At 37.5% G+C, this 20,742-nt stretch overlaps 1 protein-coding gene and 1 pseudogene across 1 annotated transcript in view; one reads left to right on the top strand and one right to left on the bottom strand.

Moving 5' to 3' along the window:
- Positions 1-1,914, bottom strand: LOC149836467 (pentatricopeptide repeat-containing protein At2g22410, mitochondrial pseudogene; annotated as a pseudogene).
- An 18,236-nt stretch (positions 1,915-20,150) lies between these two features.
- The window catches only part of LOC149836466 (leucine-rich repeat protein 1-like), a 28,823-nt gene continuing 28,231 nt past the window's right edge, over positions 20,151-20,742 (top strand). The window contains exon 1 of the mRNA XM_090005365.1: positions 20,151-20,496. Within this exon, the coding sequence (XP_089861491.1) occupies positions 20,282-20,496 (215 nt within the window). The 5' untranslated portion in view covers positions 20,151-20,281. The remainder of the gene's footprint in view (positions 20,497-20,742) is intronic.

Below are 20,742 nucleotides of genomic sequence, written 5' to 3'. Positions count from 1 at the left end.
TTAATGTATATCATCCAATACTTGTTCTATATCAGGCACATATCCAGCAGACTTCAGATTTTTCCCCAGATTTTCCAACATCAAGTGGACCTTCTCAGTGTGGGGATGAGATTTGTCATTCACTAAAAACTGGTGAAGGATGCCATTGAGTTCAATCAAGCTCCAGCCAGGCGGTTTCTGAATCCCTTTCTCGGACATCAGTTCCCTCACCTTCCGAGCATCATCCCACCTGTTTGCTTTTGAAAATATGTTCGACAAAAGAACATAGCGGCCGCCATGATGAGGATCAAGTCGAAGAAGTTGCTTCCCAACAAGTTCGCCAATCTGGACGTCCCCATGGACCTCACAAGCACCCAACAGAGCCCTCCATGCTACCGAAGTTGCTTCTATTGGCATTCTCTCTATAAATGCATTGGCCTCCTTTAGAAAACCTGCACGGCCAAGAAGATCAACCATGCAAGTGTAGTGTTCCATCTGTGGAATAATGCCGTGCCTTTTGATCATGGAATAAAACTGGTGTCCACCTTCGGCAATCAGACCACCATGGCTGCATGCAGAAAGAATACTGACAAAAGTGATCCTATCGGGTTTTACACCTGCATCTTCCATGCCACCAAGAAGCTCAAGTGCCTTCTTTCCCTGCCCATGTTGGGCTAGGCCAGAAATTATGACATTGAAGAGGGAGACACTCCTTTCATCATCTGCAACTCCATGAAAAACATCTAGAGCCGTTTCTATGCATCCACACTTGGCATACATATCCACAAGAGCAGTAGCAATTACTGAATTATGCTCGATTGACAAGTTCTTAATATAACCATGAAGCTTCTTGCCAGTATCTAATGCACCAAGGCCAGCACATGCAGAAAGCACACAAACCAAAGTTACTTCATCTAACTCAAGGCCTTCATTCTCCATTTTCTCAAAGAGTTGCAATGCCTCTAGAAAATACCCTGCTTGAGAATAACCACTGATCATGGCTGTCCATGTCACAGGGTCTCCTTCGGGCATGTCATCAAACAACACCCGTGCTTTCTCGATCTCTCCGCTCTTCGCATATCCAGACACCATAGAGCTCCATGACATCGGGCTCTTCTTTCTCATCCTGCAGAACAGCTTATTTGCTGTCACCATCAATCCCAATTTTGCATACATATCAACTAGAGCACTTTCTACGATTAAATTCCTATCAATCTCCGAATTCTTGCAGATCAACAGATGAATCTGCTTCCCCGTGCATGCATCTCCCAGCTTTGCACATGCCGAGAGCAGACCCACGATAGTATATTCATCAGGCTCAATACCCAAAATCTGCATCTCTTTGAACACAGCAAATGCATACCCTGGGTTATCGCCATGAGAATAGCCAGTGATCATGGTGTTGAAGGAAACTACGTCTCTTGTTGGGCTACCATCAAACAGTTGGCGTGCAGAATCCATATCACCAAAGACTGAATACATATGCATCATAGAGTTCGCGACAAACAAATCGGAATCGAACCCATTCTTTATAATGTGCGAGTGAACCTGCCAGCCAAGTTCCGGGGTCAGGCATCTTGCACATGAATTGACCAAGAAAGGGAATGTGTAGTTATTGGGTGGAGTACTAGAATGGAGCATCTGTTTGTAAAGAAAGAGTGCATTTTGATGAGGTGGGGTTCTAGAATAGGCTCTGATGAGGGTGTTCCAGATGAAGATTCCTGGTCGCTTGATTTGGGAGAAGATAAGGAGTGCATGGTCGAGATCGCCGGAAGTCGAGAGCGCGAAAAAGGATACTAGTTTCCTGAGGGTGAAGGGGTGTTCATGGAGGCCATTGGTGATTATCTGTGCATAAATCCGAAGGGCGTCCCGGAATTTTGGAGACAAATCTAAGAGATGTAGCAACTTCAATGGTGAGGAGGATGTAGTGGGCATCTCATAGGCAATCTGATATATACGAGGTTCATGGTAGAGAGTCTGCCAAAGAAGGGGAATTCAAATTTTCAAACGAGGGAGAGAGCCGTTGGTTTCTGCATCTGTACTTTCAGTGGAGAGGTTCGGTTTACGGAGAGAACCATTTTCCTTTTCAACTTCCACAGTAACTTGTTTTTTTTTTGGTAATTGTAATTTTTAGTCCTTTTTTTTCATTTACACTGAGAAACTACCCAAGGACCATAGACGTAGCTGCGCTGGCACTGTCTTGGCAGCTTAAAACTTTGTGGTTTTATCCCTTGCCCTCAGAGGATCACCATTGTATTTTTTAGTTCCTTTCAAATTCCTACCAAGTTTTTTTATCTTAATTAATACACCAATCATTTTTTTTAATTCAAGAGAAAAACCCCTAATCACTGACAACACATTTGCTGGCTTTAGTTAGTAAAGCCCTTGAGACCCCATACCCATCGGATGGGACCCAACTAGGGGTGTCAATGGGTCAGGTTTGGTTCGGCCCAAGCATAACCATACTTTGACTAGTTTTTTGAGTATGGTATCAGGTTCAGACCCATGTCTAATTGGATCTACTATAAGAGAAACCATACCCGAAACTGATAAGAACTACATGAATCAGACTTTGACTATACCCAATAAAATAATATTTTTTATCATTTTTATGAAAATTTGTAGGTCTTAATCGAAACTCGGGTCAGACCCAAGTCTGGTATAAAATTTCATAAACTATACCCAGATCTATGTATTAATCGGACCTTCAGGTCCGAATATGAGTCTTAGTCGGGTCTTCTTATTTGTTACCATACCGAGACCCTATAGGGTTTGGTTCGGGTCAGGTCCAGGTAAACCCAACCCGTTGACACCCCTGGACGCTACCCATAGATCTTGAACTTGTGACGTCCAGTAAATTTGGCGACATTAAGTCACCCCCTACCATGAGCAGAGCCCTTGTGGGCACCGACTATAGTTTGTTTTTCAAGTGATGACAAATTTTTGTCACATTTAAACAAGGGTTAAGATTTGCTACATAGTTTGAAAGTGAAATCGACCTAGCAAATGGGACAGATCCCCCTTGTTTAGATTTTTTTTTTTGACATCTTTTTTATAGGGAAGCTGGGGTTAGACAGACCCCCACTAGTTGTACATATTACCATTGGGTTTTGAACTTGCAACGTCCCCAACACAAGATGATATGTGCACAAACTGCTCCTACCACATAAGCTGGTTTTGAACTTGCAACATCCCCTAACACCATAGATGTGATCTATATGTTTTTTAGTGGGAACCGTCTTTTGGATTGTCAAAATCCAAACTGTTTACAAGTTTTTTAGGCGTTAAAAAAAATCAACAACTATAAAGGCATCAGTTTTTGTGACTCATAAAAAAATGTTTTTTTTTTCAAAAAACATGATTCAAGAGTCAATTTACATGTTGAACACATCTATGAGGTTAAATTGTGTCAAAACAACTGGCATGGTGAGATTCAAGCTAGATTGTAGGAAAAAACGTTTGTACCAAATATAAATAACACAATTTCTCTGCCACCCTTGATAATGTTGATTGTAAAGTAAATTTACCAGCAAAAATGCATGTGACGCTTTTTTCTTATTTTATTTTGTTTACCTTTAAAACATGCCAAATGTACATTGCTGTCAGTTGCCACGCGGTTAGGATTTATGAGGTTTTTGTTTGTCAATCAGTTTATTGCTGGAAACAAAGAAATCAGGGCAGGGTAAATTGATAATTTTGATCCCATAGGTTTATTTAGTTGACTCATTTGCAAAATAAATTTCAGTAGATGTATTAACTAGGACTAAGGCCATGAGGTCTCCACATTCTTGGGTGGAGTGTAGGAGTGCAAACGGGTTGGACTAAATAAGAATCTGAATCTAAAATATAAATAGTAAATCTGAATTTAGATCCAGATCTGATGTGATAAAGTTGAATATGAATCCAAACTACGTATGCAAATATTGGATCCAGAAAAAATAAAACCAAAACAAACTATTTATATGTAAAAAAATGCAATCAGGTCAGATTTTAATTTGGTTTAATTCCAACTCTGACTTAAAATGCTGATCTAAAACTGACCCAAATCCGAAAGTAATCCAATTGAACAGATTCTGAATCCGATCTTAATGTACATTTGGATTATACCTCAAGGATCCAAATTTCAAAATAACACGTCAGACTTGGATCAGATATATGTTTGATTATATCCAATCTATTTGCATCCTTATTAGAGTGACCATGGTTAGACACATGACATATGATCGCTTTTTGAAAACCTTGGAGAGGCATCCCTTGCTGCAAAGTCGAAGTCACAGTAGGTAGGAGGACCTTAAAGGTTGTGCCAATTCAATGTGTGGTCAGTGGGTTTTTCCGTTGCCAAGCAAAAAAAATAAGTAGAACTAAAAAATCATTTGGAATTCACGAACTTGATCACATTTAAGGTGGCCAAGGGTTATTATTAATGTCTCGAGTTATGTGTGTATACAACCAATAGTATTTGCATTTATGTGTTGATATTCAATTTCAATTGGCGATGAAACTAGGGTGATGAGAATGAAGCAAATATGCAACAACCAAAATATAGTGAAGTTCTTATGTCCAGAAAAGAAATATTGTTGGATTGAGTATATCATATATTATTTGATTGTTTATTTGTATGCAAACTCATTTAAATCTAACATTAATTAGCACTTATTTTGATAATGCAACACCTAGAAAAAATCATAAAAAGACTCTAAAAGCATCATATACAACAAGAACAAGCAAAACTCAAAGTGTCAATGACTATTTACTGCATCTCGTATTTCTTTGTGAGTCTCAAAAGCATGTTTCTGTTGTTTTCTACCATCTAATAGAAACCAATTGGTAAAACATTGAAATTCTTAGCAAATGCTTCAATTGCCAAAACATTGAGAAGGGACTCATAGTTGCTTGGAGACTGACTAGTTTTTGTATCAAATATGTGAATATGATAAGGTATGTTTAACATTTACATTTATATAACATAAAATTTCAACTACACATGACCTTAAACTTTCATTTATATTGCAGATCTTGATTCATGTCAACTAGGGCAATTATTATTGGGTTCTTTGGGTAATGGATATGAATGCAAAAGTATTTATGTTATATCAAAACGTTGTAGATATTGTACGATAACATTACTTATTCATTTGGAGTGTTTATTTTTTTAAAATACTTATTAGTTTAAATGTTATATTGGCTACGACGTTTATACCGACCGAAAGACCACTATTATGCAAGATATTCTTAAGCAAATGAACGGGTAATTATTTTGTTTCTATTGTTTAATGATTGTTACAATTATAATTATGGGATATTTATCATAATATACATATGATACTTGGGCTTAGGCAAAGAAATAAATTGTATATATGTATATTGTATAAATTGTATTATTTTTTTTATATAAGCTATTGCTAGTTGTTTACTAATAATCCTTTTTTAGGAAGATGTATTTGTTTACAAAAAGCATTTGATAAAATTTTATAAACGTGAGAGGAAGAAGGTCCGTTTGCAGTGAGCCAAAGAGATGGCTTAGAGGAAGAAAAAGAAGGTTGAGGGGGAAGAACTTCGGGCTGAAGGAGAGGAATAGAGGGCTGAAAGAGATAATGAGAGGGCATTAGATGATAAGGTGCTAGATGACGATAAAAAGTTAGTTGAGCTATAGACAATCTTGTAGAGTATACATTGATGGTTATGTAGATAGATGATGAGGTTACAAAAAATGAACTTATTCTGTTCAGTCATGATTGTATAAAGTATTGTAATTTGGTTGTAAAAAGAGACCTTTAGTTGTACTTTTGTTCAGTTATACTTGTACGAATTTGCTCTTGTTCTTTTGGTTGTATACATTGATGATCACATTGTTTTGATTATTGTTTATGTTATGTTCTTTTTAGCGCTCTTTTCATGTTCTTTTGGTTGAATTGCATGTTTACAATGCCAATTTTTATAGGAGTTTTTAGCATTATAATTTGACTAGAAGATAATATGTTTATGTTTGTTTTGCTTATTTAGAAATTACACTTGGAGATTCATAGATCTCTTCTAAAGATTTTGTGGTAACTTGCATAGGTAAAGAAAGACAAGGAATAGTAGCTCATTTGTGTGTTTGCAAAAAGTATTAGTAATGACTTCCGTAGTTTTAATGAGGTCCTTCTCGTAAGTAAAAAAAAAAGTATTTTGGATATACATAAGTTTACAATGAATACATCATGTCTATTTTTTCTTTTAAAATTTGTTTTTTTGATTTGGAATACATGCAAAAGATACTTTTGATTCGAACAAGTGTTGCAATCTGTAGTTCTGTGCTATGTTTTTAGGCAAATGTATGACTTGCAATCTTATGCAAAATTTTGCATGCAATAAGGAAATTTATGTATATACTTATGAATTGTTCTGTATACTGAGAAAAATTGCATGTAGTAAACTTTCAATGCAAAACTCTTGACAAAATTCGTACCCTAATCGTCTATACATACAACAAAATTTGCACGATAAAACAAAATCTGACATCTCTTAAAGTCGATATCGTGCAAAATTTTATGAATTCTTCAGCTTTTCATGATTTTTGCATCGAAAGTTGACTTTTAACATGCGGAAAAATCTTGATGAATTTTGCATGTAAGGGATTTTCTCAAGAGTTATAAACATAGCTGCGAAAATCATAATGATTTTGCAAAAGTGAGGAGGGGGAGCGAATTTCACAGGTGAAGTGTGTGAAATTTATGATTTTTGCATAAAATATCATGCAAAATTCATTTTTAATAATATTTAGTGGGATCGATAGAGCGTCGTGATGTAACGCATGAAACTCAAGAGATCCGCACGTTCTAAGGGTAAAACAATCATAAAAAATAAAGAATCTACGAAAATTGGATATTCGGCTGATTTTAAAATTTACAGGGCCTCTCGAGAAACCCATCAAATTTCTGTAGTACAATACCATCATTTTTCCGTTTACTAATCCAGATGAGATGTATGTACAAAAAAATATCATTATTTGAGAAGTGCTCGGTAATGGTAATCAACACAATCAGATTCACCACTCATGCAACTTCCATCATTTTTTGTTACCCCTCCCCATTGGGTGTCTTCCATCCGCATGACATACCTAGGGTTGCTGATTCAGCACTCTCTGAGCTCTTCATCTTAGAAACTGATTATTGATCTGGTGTAAGCATCACTTAAAAAAATAGAAGGGTTGCCGGGAATGAAGTGCCAAAGAATGAACTTAATTCCAGTGTTCAAAGTGCCAAAGAATGAAGTCCGGATCTTCTGCACAAAAACAAAAATTTGTGCATCAGATCTTGGGTCTCACACCTGACAGGCACTGTCTTCAAGATGGAGGGTGATCAGGTTTTTAAGTGCAATCATATTTCACCTGATCTTTTCACAAAAAAATGGTGAAAAAAGATCAGGACCTTGTAACTCGGCCTGTTGAGAGAGGTAGTCTGGGCATAAGCAAAATTGGTCTCATGAACTTGGCTCTGCTGTGTAAATGGTTATATGGGACCTTCTCACAACTGAGCAAATTAACTCTCGTTGTGGAAGTGTTTCCTTCGTAACAAATATAAAAGTGGAGCCTGGGATTCTTGATATCCCCCCATCGAATCGACCGCATTCGCTCATTTGGTCAAGTTGGTTGGCTGCTTGAAATGCTTTTAAAGAGAGAGTGGTTGCTGGAAAAGACAAAGTGTTCATTGTTGCCTCGTGCTACTTGACCTGACCTGGTGCAGCGCCCTTACCCTCTGATGCATTGCAGGAGTGTAGAGATCTCCTATGCCGACCAACGGGCGAAGCAGGTTATATGTTCCCCCCCTGAACAGGGCAGTTAGCTACATCTCATGTTCGGGGGTCCCAAAGAGCACCACGTATGTAAGCATGTGCATCTCGTATCCCCATGTTTGTCAACATTAATTAACATTGGAGTTTGATGCGATTGCAAAGACTTAAGTACCCTCTCCTCCATTGGTGCCAAAAAAAATGACGATTCTTGAAAAGGAGTGGTTGTAAAGACTTAACTGCCCCGAAAATGATTATTTAAGACCCAGTCTCTGCACTGCAGGATTATTTGAGAAAGAAATCTCCCCTGGAGGAGGCCATGGACATCAACCCTCTCACTCTCTCTCTCCCTTCTCTTTCTGCTTCTATGCACATCCAACAGAAGATCTTACATTGCTCCATCAAGCACCGGCTGACCTGCACATTGGCTGTTGTGGAGCCTGATTCAGAGTTTTTACCCTTACAGGAGGAGGGTTTGGGGGCTCCTCCCAGCGTGGGTAGCATCATTCAACTAAATGAGTTGTAGATCCTGATTCAGAGTTTTTACCCTTATAGGAGGAAGGTTTGGGGGCTCCTCCCAGCGTGGGTAGCATCATTCAACTTGATTCGTTGTGGAGTCTGATTCACAGTTTTTACCCTTATAGGAGGAGGGTTTGGGGGCTCCTCCCAATGTGGATAGCATCGTTCAACTTGATTTGTTGTGGAGCTTGATTCAGAGTTTTTGCCCTTACAGGAGAAGGGTTTGGGGGCTCCTCCCGATGGTCATCCGACGAAACAAACCTGAGCCATAAAAAATGTTTGTTTGAACTTTTCATCGTCATCTTCTTCTTCTTCCTTCTCCGTAAAACACTGTAAAACCCTCTCTCTCTCTAGAGAAGAAATCAAGGGAGGCAAAGAGTTCCCCCTGGAGAAAGCCATGAACATCAATCATCTAACTCTCTCTCTCTCTTCTCTCTCTACTTCTGTGCACATCCAACAAACGATTCTACATTTCTCTATCAAACACCGACTGACCTGCACACTGACTGTAGCATCATTCAACTTGATGAGTTATGGAGCCTGATTTAGAGTTTTTGCCCTTACAGGAGGGGGGGGGTTTGGGGGCTCCTCTCAGCGTGGGTAGCATCATTCAACATGAAGAGTTGTGGAGTCTGATTCAAAGTTTTTACCCATTCATGTTTTAAGGCATTTAGATCTCATGTTTGAACATCCACGCATGTGCAGTTTGCTTTCATCATGTTCAGTTGATTTCTAGATTATACTTTGAATTCTGGTGCATTTTAGATCTATCGATTTGTATGTAACTAGAGCTCATTTTAATATGAATTTTTTACTGCAACTTTATGCATATGTCTTCATGCTCTCCACCAAAAATCAGATCATTCTGAGTTTGTTTGACCCACTTTAAAAATCGAGATTCAGAACCTATTATTTTGCACCGTCAGGATTTTAGCAAAATCAGGACCAACTTGCGAGAGTGATTTCTCCCTAACCAGAGATGATCTTTCCGATCCGTAAAAAAGGTTGTTTTTTAAATTGAATCTAGTTTGTTCATACCAAATTTCAGCGATTTCTATGGTGTTTTCATAGCAGTTTTGGGTCGAAAACCATAACCCTGTCACCCTGTGTCATTTTCACAGCTCAGATTTTGATCCATTTGTTTGAATTTTATTTTCCTAATGGGAGATCATTTTTCAATTCTGTAAAACGGGTTCTCTTCTTTTATGTGTCTAGTTCATCCTTGTAAATTTTCAGAATTTTTTATGGTAAATTACTATTTTATTTTGATTAAATACCAGAACCTTGTATCCAGATTTTATAAATGTTCTAATTTTGGTCCCCATATCATGACTGTTGTAGCACTTATTCAACAAATCGTTATTTGATTGGCAATATTCTTAACAAATCGTTGTTATGATTTTTTGGGGTCTCTAATGAGTCCCTACTATGATTTGTAGTATTTTTGGGTCTCCAACGAGCCTCACAATGATTTATAGTGTTGTCCGGTCTTTTAACTATGATTTACAGTGCTTTGGGGTCTGCAACGAGCCCCACAGCGATTTGTAGTGTTTTTTGGTCTTTTAACTATGATTTATAGTGTTTTCGGGTCTCTAACGAGACCCACAGCGATTTATAGTGTTGCTAGACCTCGCTATAGCGATTTGTAGTGTTTCTCGCTAAACACTACAGCGATTTGTGATACAAATCGCTATCCGAATCAGGACCAACTTGTTAGGGCCATATCTCCCTAACCAGAGATCGAATTTCAAATCCGTAAAAATTGGTGTCTTCGTTATGAAGTCTAGTCTATTCCTGTAAATTTTCAGCGATTTTTATGGTCATTTGATACCCCATTTTGATCTAAAACCAGACCCCTATCAGTCTGCCTTATTTGAGTGACATAGGTTTTTATTTCATTTTGTAAGACTCATATCTCCCCAACGGAAGATCATTTTCCAAATCCGTAAAAAGGGTTTTCTTCCTCTATGTGTCTAGTTTATATCTGAAAAGTTTTATAACTTTCTATGCTTATTTGATATTTCAAACATGTTAAAACCGAGACATGTCTCCAACAAGTTATAATTAACTTCCATCCACTCAGTTAAAAGGGAATAATAACATGTCTCGGTTTTTAACATGTTTGAAATATCAAATGAGCATAGAAAGTTATAAAACTTTCCAGATATAAACTAGACAAATAGAGAAAGAAAACCCTTTTTACGGATTTAGAAAATGATCTTCCGTTGGGGAGATATGACTCTTACAAAATGAAATAAAAACCCATGTCACTCAAATAAGGCAGACTGATAGGGGTCTGGTTTTAGATCCAAATGGGGTATCAAATGACCATAAAAATCGCTGAAAATTTACAAAAATAAACTAGACTTCATAACGAAGATACCACTTTTTACGGATTTGAAATCCGATCTTTGGTTAGGGAGATATGACCTTGACAATTTGGTCATCATTCGGATAGCGATTTGTATCACAAATCGCTGTAGTGTTTAGCGAGAAACACTACAAATCGTTATTCAAATTAGGACCAACTTGTCAGGGCCATATCTCCCTAACTAGAGATCAGATTTCAAATCCGTAAAAAGTGGTGTCTTCGTTATGAAGTCTAGTTTATTCTTATAAATTTTCAGTGATTTTTATGGTCATTTGATACCCTATTTGGATCTAAAACCAGACCCCTATCAGTCTGCCTTATTTGAGTGACATAGGTTTTTATTTCATTTTGTAAGAGTCATATCTACTCAACGGAAGATCATTTTTTAAATCCGTAAAAAGGGTTTTCTTTCTCTATTTGTCTAGTTTATATCTGGAAAGTTTTATAACTTTCTATGCTTATTTGATATTTCAAACCTGTTAAAAACCAAGACATGTTATTATTCTTTTTTAACTGAGTGGATGAAAGTTAATTATAACTTGTTGGAGACATGTCTCGGTTTTTAACATGTTTGAAATACAAATGAGCATAGAAAGTTATAAAACTTTTCAGATATAAACTAGACAAATAAAGAAAGAAAACCCCTTTTACGGATTTAGAAAATGATCTTCCGTTGGGGAGATATGACTCTTACAAAATGAAATAAAAACCTATCACTCAAATAAGGCAGACTGATAGGGGTCTGGTTTTAGATCCAAATGGGGTATCAAATGACTATAAAAATCGCTGAAAATTTACAGGAATAAACTAGACTTCATAACGAAGATACCACTTTTTACGGATTTGAAATCCGATCTCTAGTTAGGGAGATATGGCCCTGACAAGTTGGTCCTGATTCGAATAGCGATTTGTAGTGTTTTTCGCTAAACACTACAGCGATTTGTGATACAAATCGCTATCCGAATGAGGACCAACTTGTCAAGGTCATATCTCCATAACCAGAGATCGGATTTCAAATCCGTAAAAAGTGGTATCTTCGTTATGAAGTCTAGTTTATTCCTATAAATTTTCAGCGATTTTTATGGTCATTTGTTACCCCGTTTGGATCTAAAATCAGACTCTTATCAGTCTGCCTTATTTGAGTGACATAGGTTTTTATTTCATTTTGTAAGAGTCATATCTTCCCAACGGAAGATCATTTTTTAAATTCGTAAAAAAGGTTTTCTTCCTCTATTTGTCTAGTTTATATCTGGAAAGTTTTATAACTTTCTATGCTCATTTGATATTTCAAACCTGTTAAAAACCGAGACATGTTATTATTCCCTTTTAACTGAGTGGATGAAAGTTAATTATAACTTGTTGGAGACATGTCTCGGTTTTTAACAGGTTTGAAATATCAAATGAGCATAGAAAGTTATAAAACTTTCCAGATATAAACTAGACACATAGAGAAAAAAAACCCTTTTTACGGATTTGGAAAATGATCTTCCGTTGGGGAGATATGACTCTTACAAAATGAAATAAAAACCTATGTCACTCAAATAAGGCAGACTGATAGGGGTCTGATTTTTGATCCAAATAGGGTATCAAATGACCATAAAAATTGTTGAATATTTATAGGAATAAACTAGACTTCATAACAAAGACACCATTTTTTACGGATTTGAAATCCGATCTCTGGTTAGAGAGATATGGCCCTGACAAGTTGGTCCTGATTCGGATAGCGATTTGTATCACAAATCGCTGTAGTGGTTAGCGAGAAACACTACAAATCGCTATCCGAATCAGGACCAACTTGTCAGGGTCATATCTCCCTAACCAGAGATCGGATTTTAAATCCGTAAAAAGTGGTGTCTTTGTTATGAAGTCTAGTTTATTTTTTTAAATTTTCAGCGATTTTATGGTCATTTGATACCCCATTTGGATCTAAAACCAGACCCCTATCAGTCTGCCTTATTTGAGTGACATAGGTTTTATTTCATTTTGTAAGAGTCATATCTCCCCAACGGAAGATCATTTTCCAAATCCGTAAAAGGGGTTTTCTTTCTTTATGTGTCTAGTTTATATCTGGAAAGTTTTATAACTTTCTATGCTCATTTGATATTAGGGACTTATTAGAGACCCAAAATCATAGTTAAAAAGACCGGACAACACTATAAATCATTGTGAGGCTCGTTGGAGACCCAAAAATACTACAAATCATAGTAGGGACTCATTAGAGACCCCAAAAAATCATAACAATGATTTGCTGAAGAATATTGCCAATCAAATAGCGATTTGTTGAATAAGTGCTACAACAGTCATGATATGGGGACCAAAATCAGAACATTTATAAAATCTGGATACAAGGTTCTGGTATTTAATCAAAATAAAATAATAATTTACCATAAAAAAATCTGAAAATTTACAGGGATAAACTAGACACATAAAAGAAGAGAACCCTCTTTACAGAATTGAAAAATGATCTCCTATTAGGAAAATAAAATTTAAACAAAATGGATCAAAATCTGAGCCGTGAAAATGACACAGGGTGACAGGGTTATGGTTTTCGACCCAAAACTGGTATGAAAACACCATAGAAATCGCTGAAATTTGGTATGAACAAACTAGATTCAATTTAGAAAACAACCTTTTTTACGGATCGGAAAGATCATCTTTGGTTAGGGAGAAATCACTCCCGCAAGTTGGTCCTGATTCTGCTAAAATCCTGACGGTGCAAAATAATAGGTTTTGAATCTCGATTTTTAAAGTGAGTCAAACAAACTCAGAATGATCTGATTTTTTGTGGAGAGCATGAAGACATATGCATGAAGTTGCAGTAAAAAATTCAGATTAAAATGAGCTCTGGTTACATACAAATCGATAGATCTAAAATACACCAGAATTCAAAGTATAATCTAGAAAGCAACTGAACATGATGAAAGCAAACTGCACATGCGTGGATGTTCAAACATGAGATCTAAATGCCTTAAAACATGAATGGGTAAAAACTTTGAATCAGACTCCACAACTCTTCAAGTTGAATGATGCTACCCACGCTGGGAGGAGCCCCCAAACCCCCCTCCTGTAAGGGCAAAAACTCTAAATCAGGCTCCATAACTTATCAAGTTGAACGATGCTACAGTCAGTGTGCAGGTCAGTCAGTGTTTGATGGAGAAATGTTGGATCGTTTGTTGGATGTGCACAGAAGTAGAGAGAGAAGGGAGAGAGAGTGAGATGAGGTTTTACCCCTCTCTTGTAAGGGTAAAAACTCTGAATCAGGATCTACAACTCATTTAGTTGAATGATGCTACCCACACTGGGAGGAGCCCCCAAACCCTCCTCTTGTAAGGGTAAAAACTCTGAATCAGGCTCCACAACAGTCAATGTGCAGGTCAGTCGGTGCTTGATGGAGCAATGTAGGATCTTCTGCTGGATGTGCACAGAAGCAGAAAGAGAAGGGAGAGAGAGAGTGAGAGGGTTGATGTTCATGGCCTCCTTCAGGGGAGATTTCTTTATCGGATGATCCAGCAGTGCAAAGACTGGGTCTTAAATAATCATCTTTGGGGCACTTAAGTCTTTTCAAGAATCCTCCCTTGATTTCTTCTCTAGAGAGAGAGAGGGTTTTACAGTGTTTTACGGAGAAAGAAGAAGAAGACTTTGAAGAGTCAACATCATCCTCGACTTTCTGGATGGAGGACATGTTTGTCCTTTTTTTGAACTGTTTGTTTTTTCTTTTTTGAATAAAGGGCATTTTTGTCATTTTCTCAAACCATCACTTTATGAGAAGAATAGCAAGAAAGGATACTTAAGTCTTTGCAACAACACCAGAGTCCGATGCAAAGTTATGTCAACATACACGGGAATACAAGCCCCATGTGCTTGTATACGTGGTGCTCATTCAAAGCCCCGAACACAGACGTGGGATTCAGTGAATCATCGGGGGGGAACATACACAACCCGGGGGCTCCTCTTGTTTGGCAGGAGCAGTTAATGCACGTCAGCTTGTGTTGGGGCCTTGCAACTTCGAATCCCAAATGGTATATGGTTGTATAACTGGTAGGGGTCTGCCTAACCCCAGCTTTCTCTATCGAAATAAAATAAACAATAAATCTCCTATGCGGACCTCCTGGTTTTCATCATTGTGAGTGAGCACTGGAAATTTGGAAAGCAGATCAGGTCATGCTGAACATGAGCTTTTTGCTCATGCCAACATCGTGACCGTGTGGCCGTCTGTTTGCATTTTGGATGAATGCCACGTAGCATATATAACTATTCTCTTGACTTTTTAACTTTTCAAAATACAAAACGGACCGCCACTATGGTGGCATGAGCAAAAAAACTCATGTTCAACATGACCTGATCTGCTTCCAAAAATTTGTATGGCATTGTTAGATCATGTCTACCATTTTTATTGGCAATTTCTTGTTTTTCAAAAAACTCACTAGAAATTGAAAAAAATCCATAAATCTCTCATTTTTTGGCAAAATCTCGGCAATAAAAAAATAAATTTTAAAAATATAAAATATATTTTTTATAAGAAAATATTAATAAAAAATATTTAAAATAAAAATACTCAATTTTTTTAGATAAATAGCTGTTTAAAACGTAAATATCGCGTTTAAATCACAGTATTTATGTTTTTTCATAAATCTCATGATATTTTAAAAATCTCACGAGAAATTGCTGTTTTAAACTTTCAGGCAATTTCTCGCAATATTATAGACAATAGAACTTTTCAAGACACCGCATCTAATAGCCACTACGGTTCATAGATTCATATTAATAGACGTTTTTTTATATGGTGTGCCGTCTGTGGGGCAATAAATCTTGGGACTGGTTGGCTCCTCTTTTTAAATGTAACCCACAACTGTTGAACTCTCTTATGGTCGACTTCTCTTAGACCAATTTTTCTGTATGATTAACCAAAGGGGGCTCCGCTTGTCTGGTAGGAGCAGCTAGTCCACGTCACCTTGTGTGGGCAATAGTATAGTTGTTGAATTGGTAGGGGTCTGCCTAACCCCAGCTTGCCTTTCAAAAAAAAAAAAAAAAATTTCTGTATGATTGAGATTTTTGCTGATGAAATGAAACGTCAATCTTTACCTTTAAAAAAAAATAAAGAAATTCTATTTTTTTGTTATCAAGTTTTAGTGCAATATAAGTCATTGATTTTTATCGATCTAAAAACAAATTTTAACATGAAAAATACTTCATTTAATACATGTTTCCTGCTAAGTAAGATAAAACAACTATTGGTTTATACTACTAATCCAATACTTGTAACTACACCATTTAGAACCGTTTAGGACAATGGCTAGGAGATAAAACTGGTTAGGACCACCAACGGGGGCTCCGCTTGTTAATTTGGTAGGAACTGTTAGTGCACGTCACCATGTGTTGGGACGTTGCAAGTTCAAAACCCAATGGTATGTTGTGCAACCCAATGGAGGTCTGCCTAACCCCAGCTTGCCTTTCAAAAAAAAAAAAACTGGTTAGGACCTATCTATTACTTGGGATTTGAGATTTGGTCCCCTCTATACCTGGCTTAGTCAGAGAGAAATACTGATGTATATTCTTAGGAAGCAGGTACAAGCAGGATTCAGATCCATATTTAAACTCTGATCCAGGTTCAATTGGTTCTCGTTTCTGCTACACATGGTGCAAACTGATCCAGGAGGGCCTAAGCCTTAGGCCGATCTAACTATCCTTCTTGGAATTTCAACAATATTTACTACAGGTTGACCTTGACCCCAAAATTAATTAACTTTTAGTTTCACGTTGAGTGCACCTTGACTTGCACTTCCATTTCCTTGCTTGTTTTGAAACTTAGCAAACTTATTATTACTCCCATATAGAATCTATTGCTATTTTCAAAAGGGAGAGCAAGAAAAAGAAGCTTTTTCATTTAGGTGCTTAAACAAGCCATCAGAAGTAAAGTTGGTGGGATTTGAAGCATGTAACAGTGAGAAGCATGTTCGGAAGAAAGAGAAGGAAATACACGATGAAAGATTAAGTGATCAGCCCTCTCACCAACCTTATTCAATGCATACAAAGTTCACCTCCACATATGTCTTCTTTGGAAATTAAGCCCGACCCCTCTCTTGACTTGACTTGAGACATAGCTCATCATACAATGTGAAAACGCATCTATTCTGTTTTTTTTTTTAATTACATAAATAAGCCTTATTCTTCACCTATTTACAAAAACATGCTTAACTTTTAAGAATTTGCGAATACCTGCTTGAGTTAAAAAACTAATTTGAACCAGCTTGATAGCTGCTAAATCCATCATTTAGTCTAAATAAACAAAAAGGGCCTCACTTTCCATTCAAAATGCATAAATTTCCATTTTAACATCGAGATTTCAAACGGGATCACCATGGGTGTTTGACCAAGATTTTGCCTTGGGAACACCAAATGCATAAACACCCAACCCACCCTTGAGATTTCAAACAGGCCCAGAGATCTATTAAGTGGAAAATGCATCGAATATAGAAACGTGCGCTATGCGTTGGCTTGATCGGTAACGTGCGGTGACAACACAATCGCACGAAACATGATAAGCAATGGTATCGTCGTTAGTGCATCGTTATATGATAGTACAAACATGGAGCGTTGTTTAGTTAATTTGTGTCAGCGGATCAGAGGATATTGCCTTTGGAGATTTGATTAAGAATCTCTTGGCTTGTAAGAGTTTTTCATGCGTAGCGTTTGAATGCATGCGTTATGGCTAATTCTCTTAGAGATCACCATAGGTGATTCCAACTGAGTATGGTGACTCAGGGCTAGGCGGGTGAATGACTAGATGACTCTGGGTAGTGCTCTTCGCTATGGTGTTCAATCATCAACTGGTCTTTGGAGTAAGAGCCGCAAGGTTTTGTTCTTTCAGTAATGATGTATTGTTGTAGCGTACGCATGGAGTCGCAATACGCTCCATGGCACAAGGCTAAGGCAAGTTTGTGCTTTTTTTTTAAAAGTGATAGCTGGTATGGGACGGATATGCACTAAATGACATAGACTAGATATAATATATATTTAAATATGCGCTTGGTCAGCTTCCACTAGGCATGTGCGTACGAGGTGGTGCACAGGGCCAATGAAATGATTCAGCATATGAAAAAGTGTTGGTGCACGACCTTTAGTCATTAGGTTGGCCAGACTTAAAAGTCTGGCGCATCGCGGGTTTGCGAAAAATTCTAGGCCCATGACCATACTTATCTTTCTTCTAATTATATTTTCCTAAACTTGGGCAAAACCAAGGATATGTTTGATTGTAGTTTTCAAAAGTGGAAATAAATCAAGAGATTCACTCAGTGCTAAGGGTAAAAAGGTCCTAAAAAGTAGAGAACCTATAAAATTGAACATCCAAGCGAATAGATTTTGAAATTTATGGGGCATTTGAAAAAATTGGTCAAATTTATCATCCGATCATTCAAAAGTAAAAATAAATCGGGAGATCCGATCATGCAAAAGGTAACAAAGTCCTAAAAAAATAGAGAAGCTGTGAAATTGAACATATGACCGATTTTAAAATTTTATGAGGCATTTTTGAAAATGGACCAAATTTATCGTATGATCCTTTGCAATTTAATGTTTGGTCGAAGAGAAACTGAATCATATTTGATTTGTTTTTTCACACCATCCACCATTTTTTTTGTTTGGTTGAGCATGAGATTTGAAGCCACGCGAGCATCACAGTTGACTGTGCCCTCAGTCAACAACCATGGCCTGGAACTTGGAGGAATCACACGCAAGTGGGGTAGAGGCTGCAATTTAGGGACTAAGGGGCCAGAGTGAATGCTCATGGAGATCTAGTCAAGCATTGGAGGGAGAAAACTAAGAACAAAAAGAGATGGCAAGAATGAAGGGAGAAAAATGAAGAATAAAGAGATGGCAGCATCGGAGGGAGGAAACCAAGAATAAACAGAGAAGATAATGTTGCTGTTTGATGAAAAAATGGATGTCAGATTATTGTAATGATGATGACCAGCATCAAGTAGCGGTGTCAACGGGTCGGGTTTGGTTCAGATTTTAGATTTGGACCCAGTTTTCAGATATGGTATTGAGTCCAGACCTGAATCTAATTGAGTCCACTATAAGAAAAATCATAACCCGAACCAATAAGAACTACATGAACTAGACCCGGACCATACCTGGTAAAATCATATTTTTTTATCTTTTTTACATTGAAAATTTGTGGGTCTTAATGAAAACTCGGGTCGGGTCCGGATCTGGTATAAAATTTCACAAACCATACCCGAGTCCATGTATTAATCGGATCTTCAGGTCTGGACCCAGGTCTTTATCGGGTTTTATTATTTATCACCATACCCGAACCCTATAGGGTTTGGTCCGGGTAGGGTCTGGGCAAACTCGACCGGTTGACACCCCTATCATCAAGTGATAAAAAACGGATGACCGGATGATGACAATGATGATGCACGTCTCTCTCAAATACGAAGTTTAAGATGTGTTTTCCCTTCAAAACCTTACAAAAAGGAAAAAAAGGGTCAAAAGTTGGGTGTAATGAGAGAGGGAGAGTAACGATTGAGGGACTTCAACCGGTGTGTTCCCTTTTTTTTCTCTCCCACAAAATAAAAAACACTGAATGCGTAATGAAAACTCAGTTTTTGGTAGTATATTTGCTGTTGCAACAATGGTGGTAGCCATGAAAGCACAGAAGATTCTAACACCACCGTCGGCGTCAAGAGAGAGATAGAGAAGGGCAGAGAAGTAATTTTACTATGTCAAAAGCATGGTTTAAACAAAATCTTCACATACTCTTCCCAAGGGGAAAAAATGTTCATATGAAAAAAATTTATATGTTTGCATAATTCTTACCAACCATCTTCTTCTTCTTGAGGGAATGTACTTGCATAAGATTTCCAAAATGCAGAAATAGATTCCCCAAAAGTCAGCTACCAGCGAAATTTGTTAACTTCATCAGCTTCCTCGTAGCCATAAGCGGTTCGGTTTGACTAACAAGCCAAGTTAGGTCGGTATGTCTATCATCAGATATGGGGTCCACAAATATGCAAAATATGCCAAATCTTAATGAATACTAAATGTGCATGACCCAAGTCAAGATTTTTAATCATAATTTTGAACAAACTAAGATGCCCTAATAAACATCAATCAAGATGCGCAATTTAGAAAATAAACAATTGGATCACTTTGCAGAGAGAGAGAGAGAGAGAGAGAGAGAGAGAGAGAAGCTCCTCAAAAAGAATGCATTTCATCCCTGCTCTTGAAGTGCAATAATTCTCTTTGAACAACCATTTCTTATCGCCTACTTCAACTTCAACTAGCCAGTTAAAAAAAAACAAAGCAAACAGGCTCAGGCTGACATGCACATATAAAAACTATTATTTAAACGAAAGTAAGAATGCCAAATTAAAATAATAAAGACAAGGTTTTCCTTCAGAGATTGATCCTCTCTCTCTCATACACGTTTAAAGAAAAGTAAAATAAAAAATAAAACTGCCATATTAGAATAAGGATAGAGATAGAGACACGGTTTTCCTTCAGACATTGATTCTCTCTCTATAGCCTCAAACAATATTACCTCCCGTTGCCGTGTCTCTCTCTCTCGAGAATTTCCGGCAACCAAAATCTAAACACCATAAATTCTAAAGTTTTTCCTCTTGGTTGGGAGGAAGTGCCATGGAGGCGCCTGCCTGGTTGTTCAGCTTCGCAATCTCCCTCTTCCTGTTTCATCTGCCCCTCGCCTTCTCGAATTCTGAAGGCGACTCCCTTTATGCTTTGCGGAGGAGCCTGACCGATCCCGATAACGTGTTGCAGAGTTGGGATCCGACGCTCGTGAACCCTTGCACCTGGTTCCACATCACCTGCAACCAGGATAATCGTGTTACTAGGGTGTATGTTTGCTATCACTAGTCCTTGCTTCGTACTTGTTTTTTTTTTTCTTTTTTTCAATGGTGAGGGTTTTATGTGGGGAATAGAGTCCTATGCAACTCTAGTTGATGGGTTTTTGATGATTTTGTTATGGTGGGTGTTGGAAAAAATACTATTTTAGTTGATGGGTAAAAGGAAATTTTCCTCTGCAATCAGGATAATCGCGTGTTGGGGTGTCTCTTTGCTATCAATAGCCCTTTTTGGTTTTG

Source organism: Nuphar pumila, chromosome 5, assembly GCF_984573655.1.
Source record: "Nuphar pumila chromosome 5, dmNupPumi1.hap1.1, whole genome shotgun sequence".
Taxonomy (NCBI): Eukaryota; Viridiplantae; Streptophyta; class Magnoliopsida; order Nymphaeales; family Nymphaeaceae; genus Nuphar; species Nuphar pumila.
This window is presented reverse-complemented; position numbering and strand designations above follow the sequence as displayed.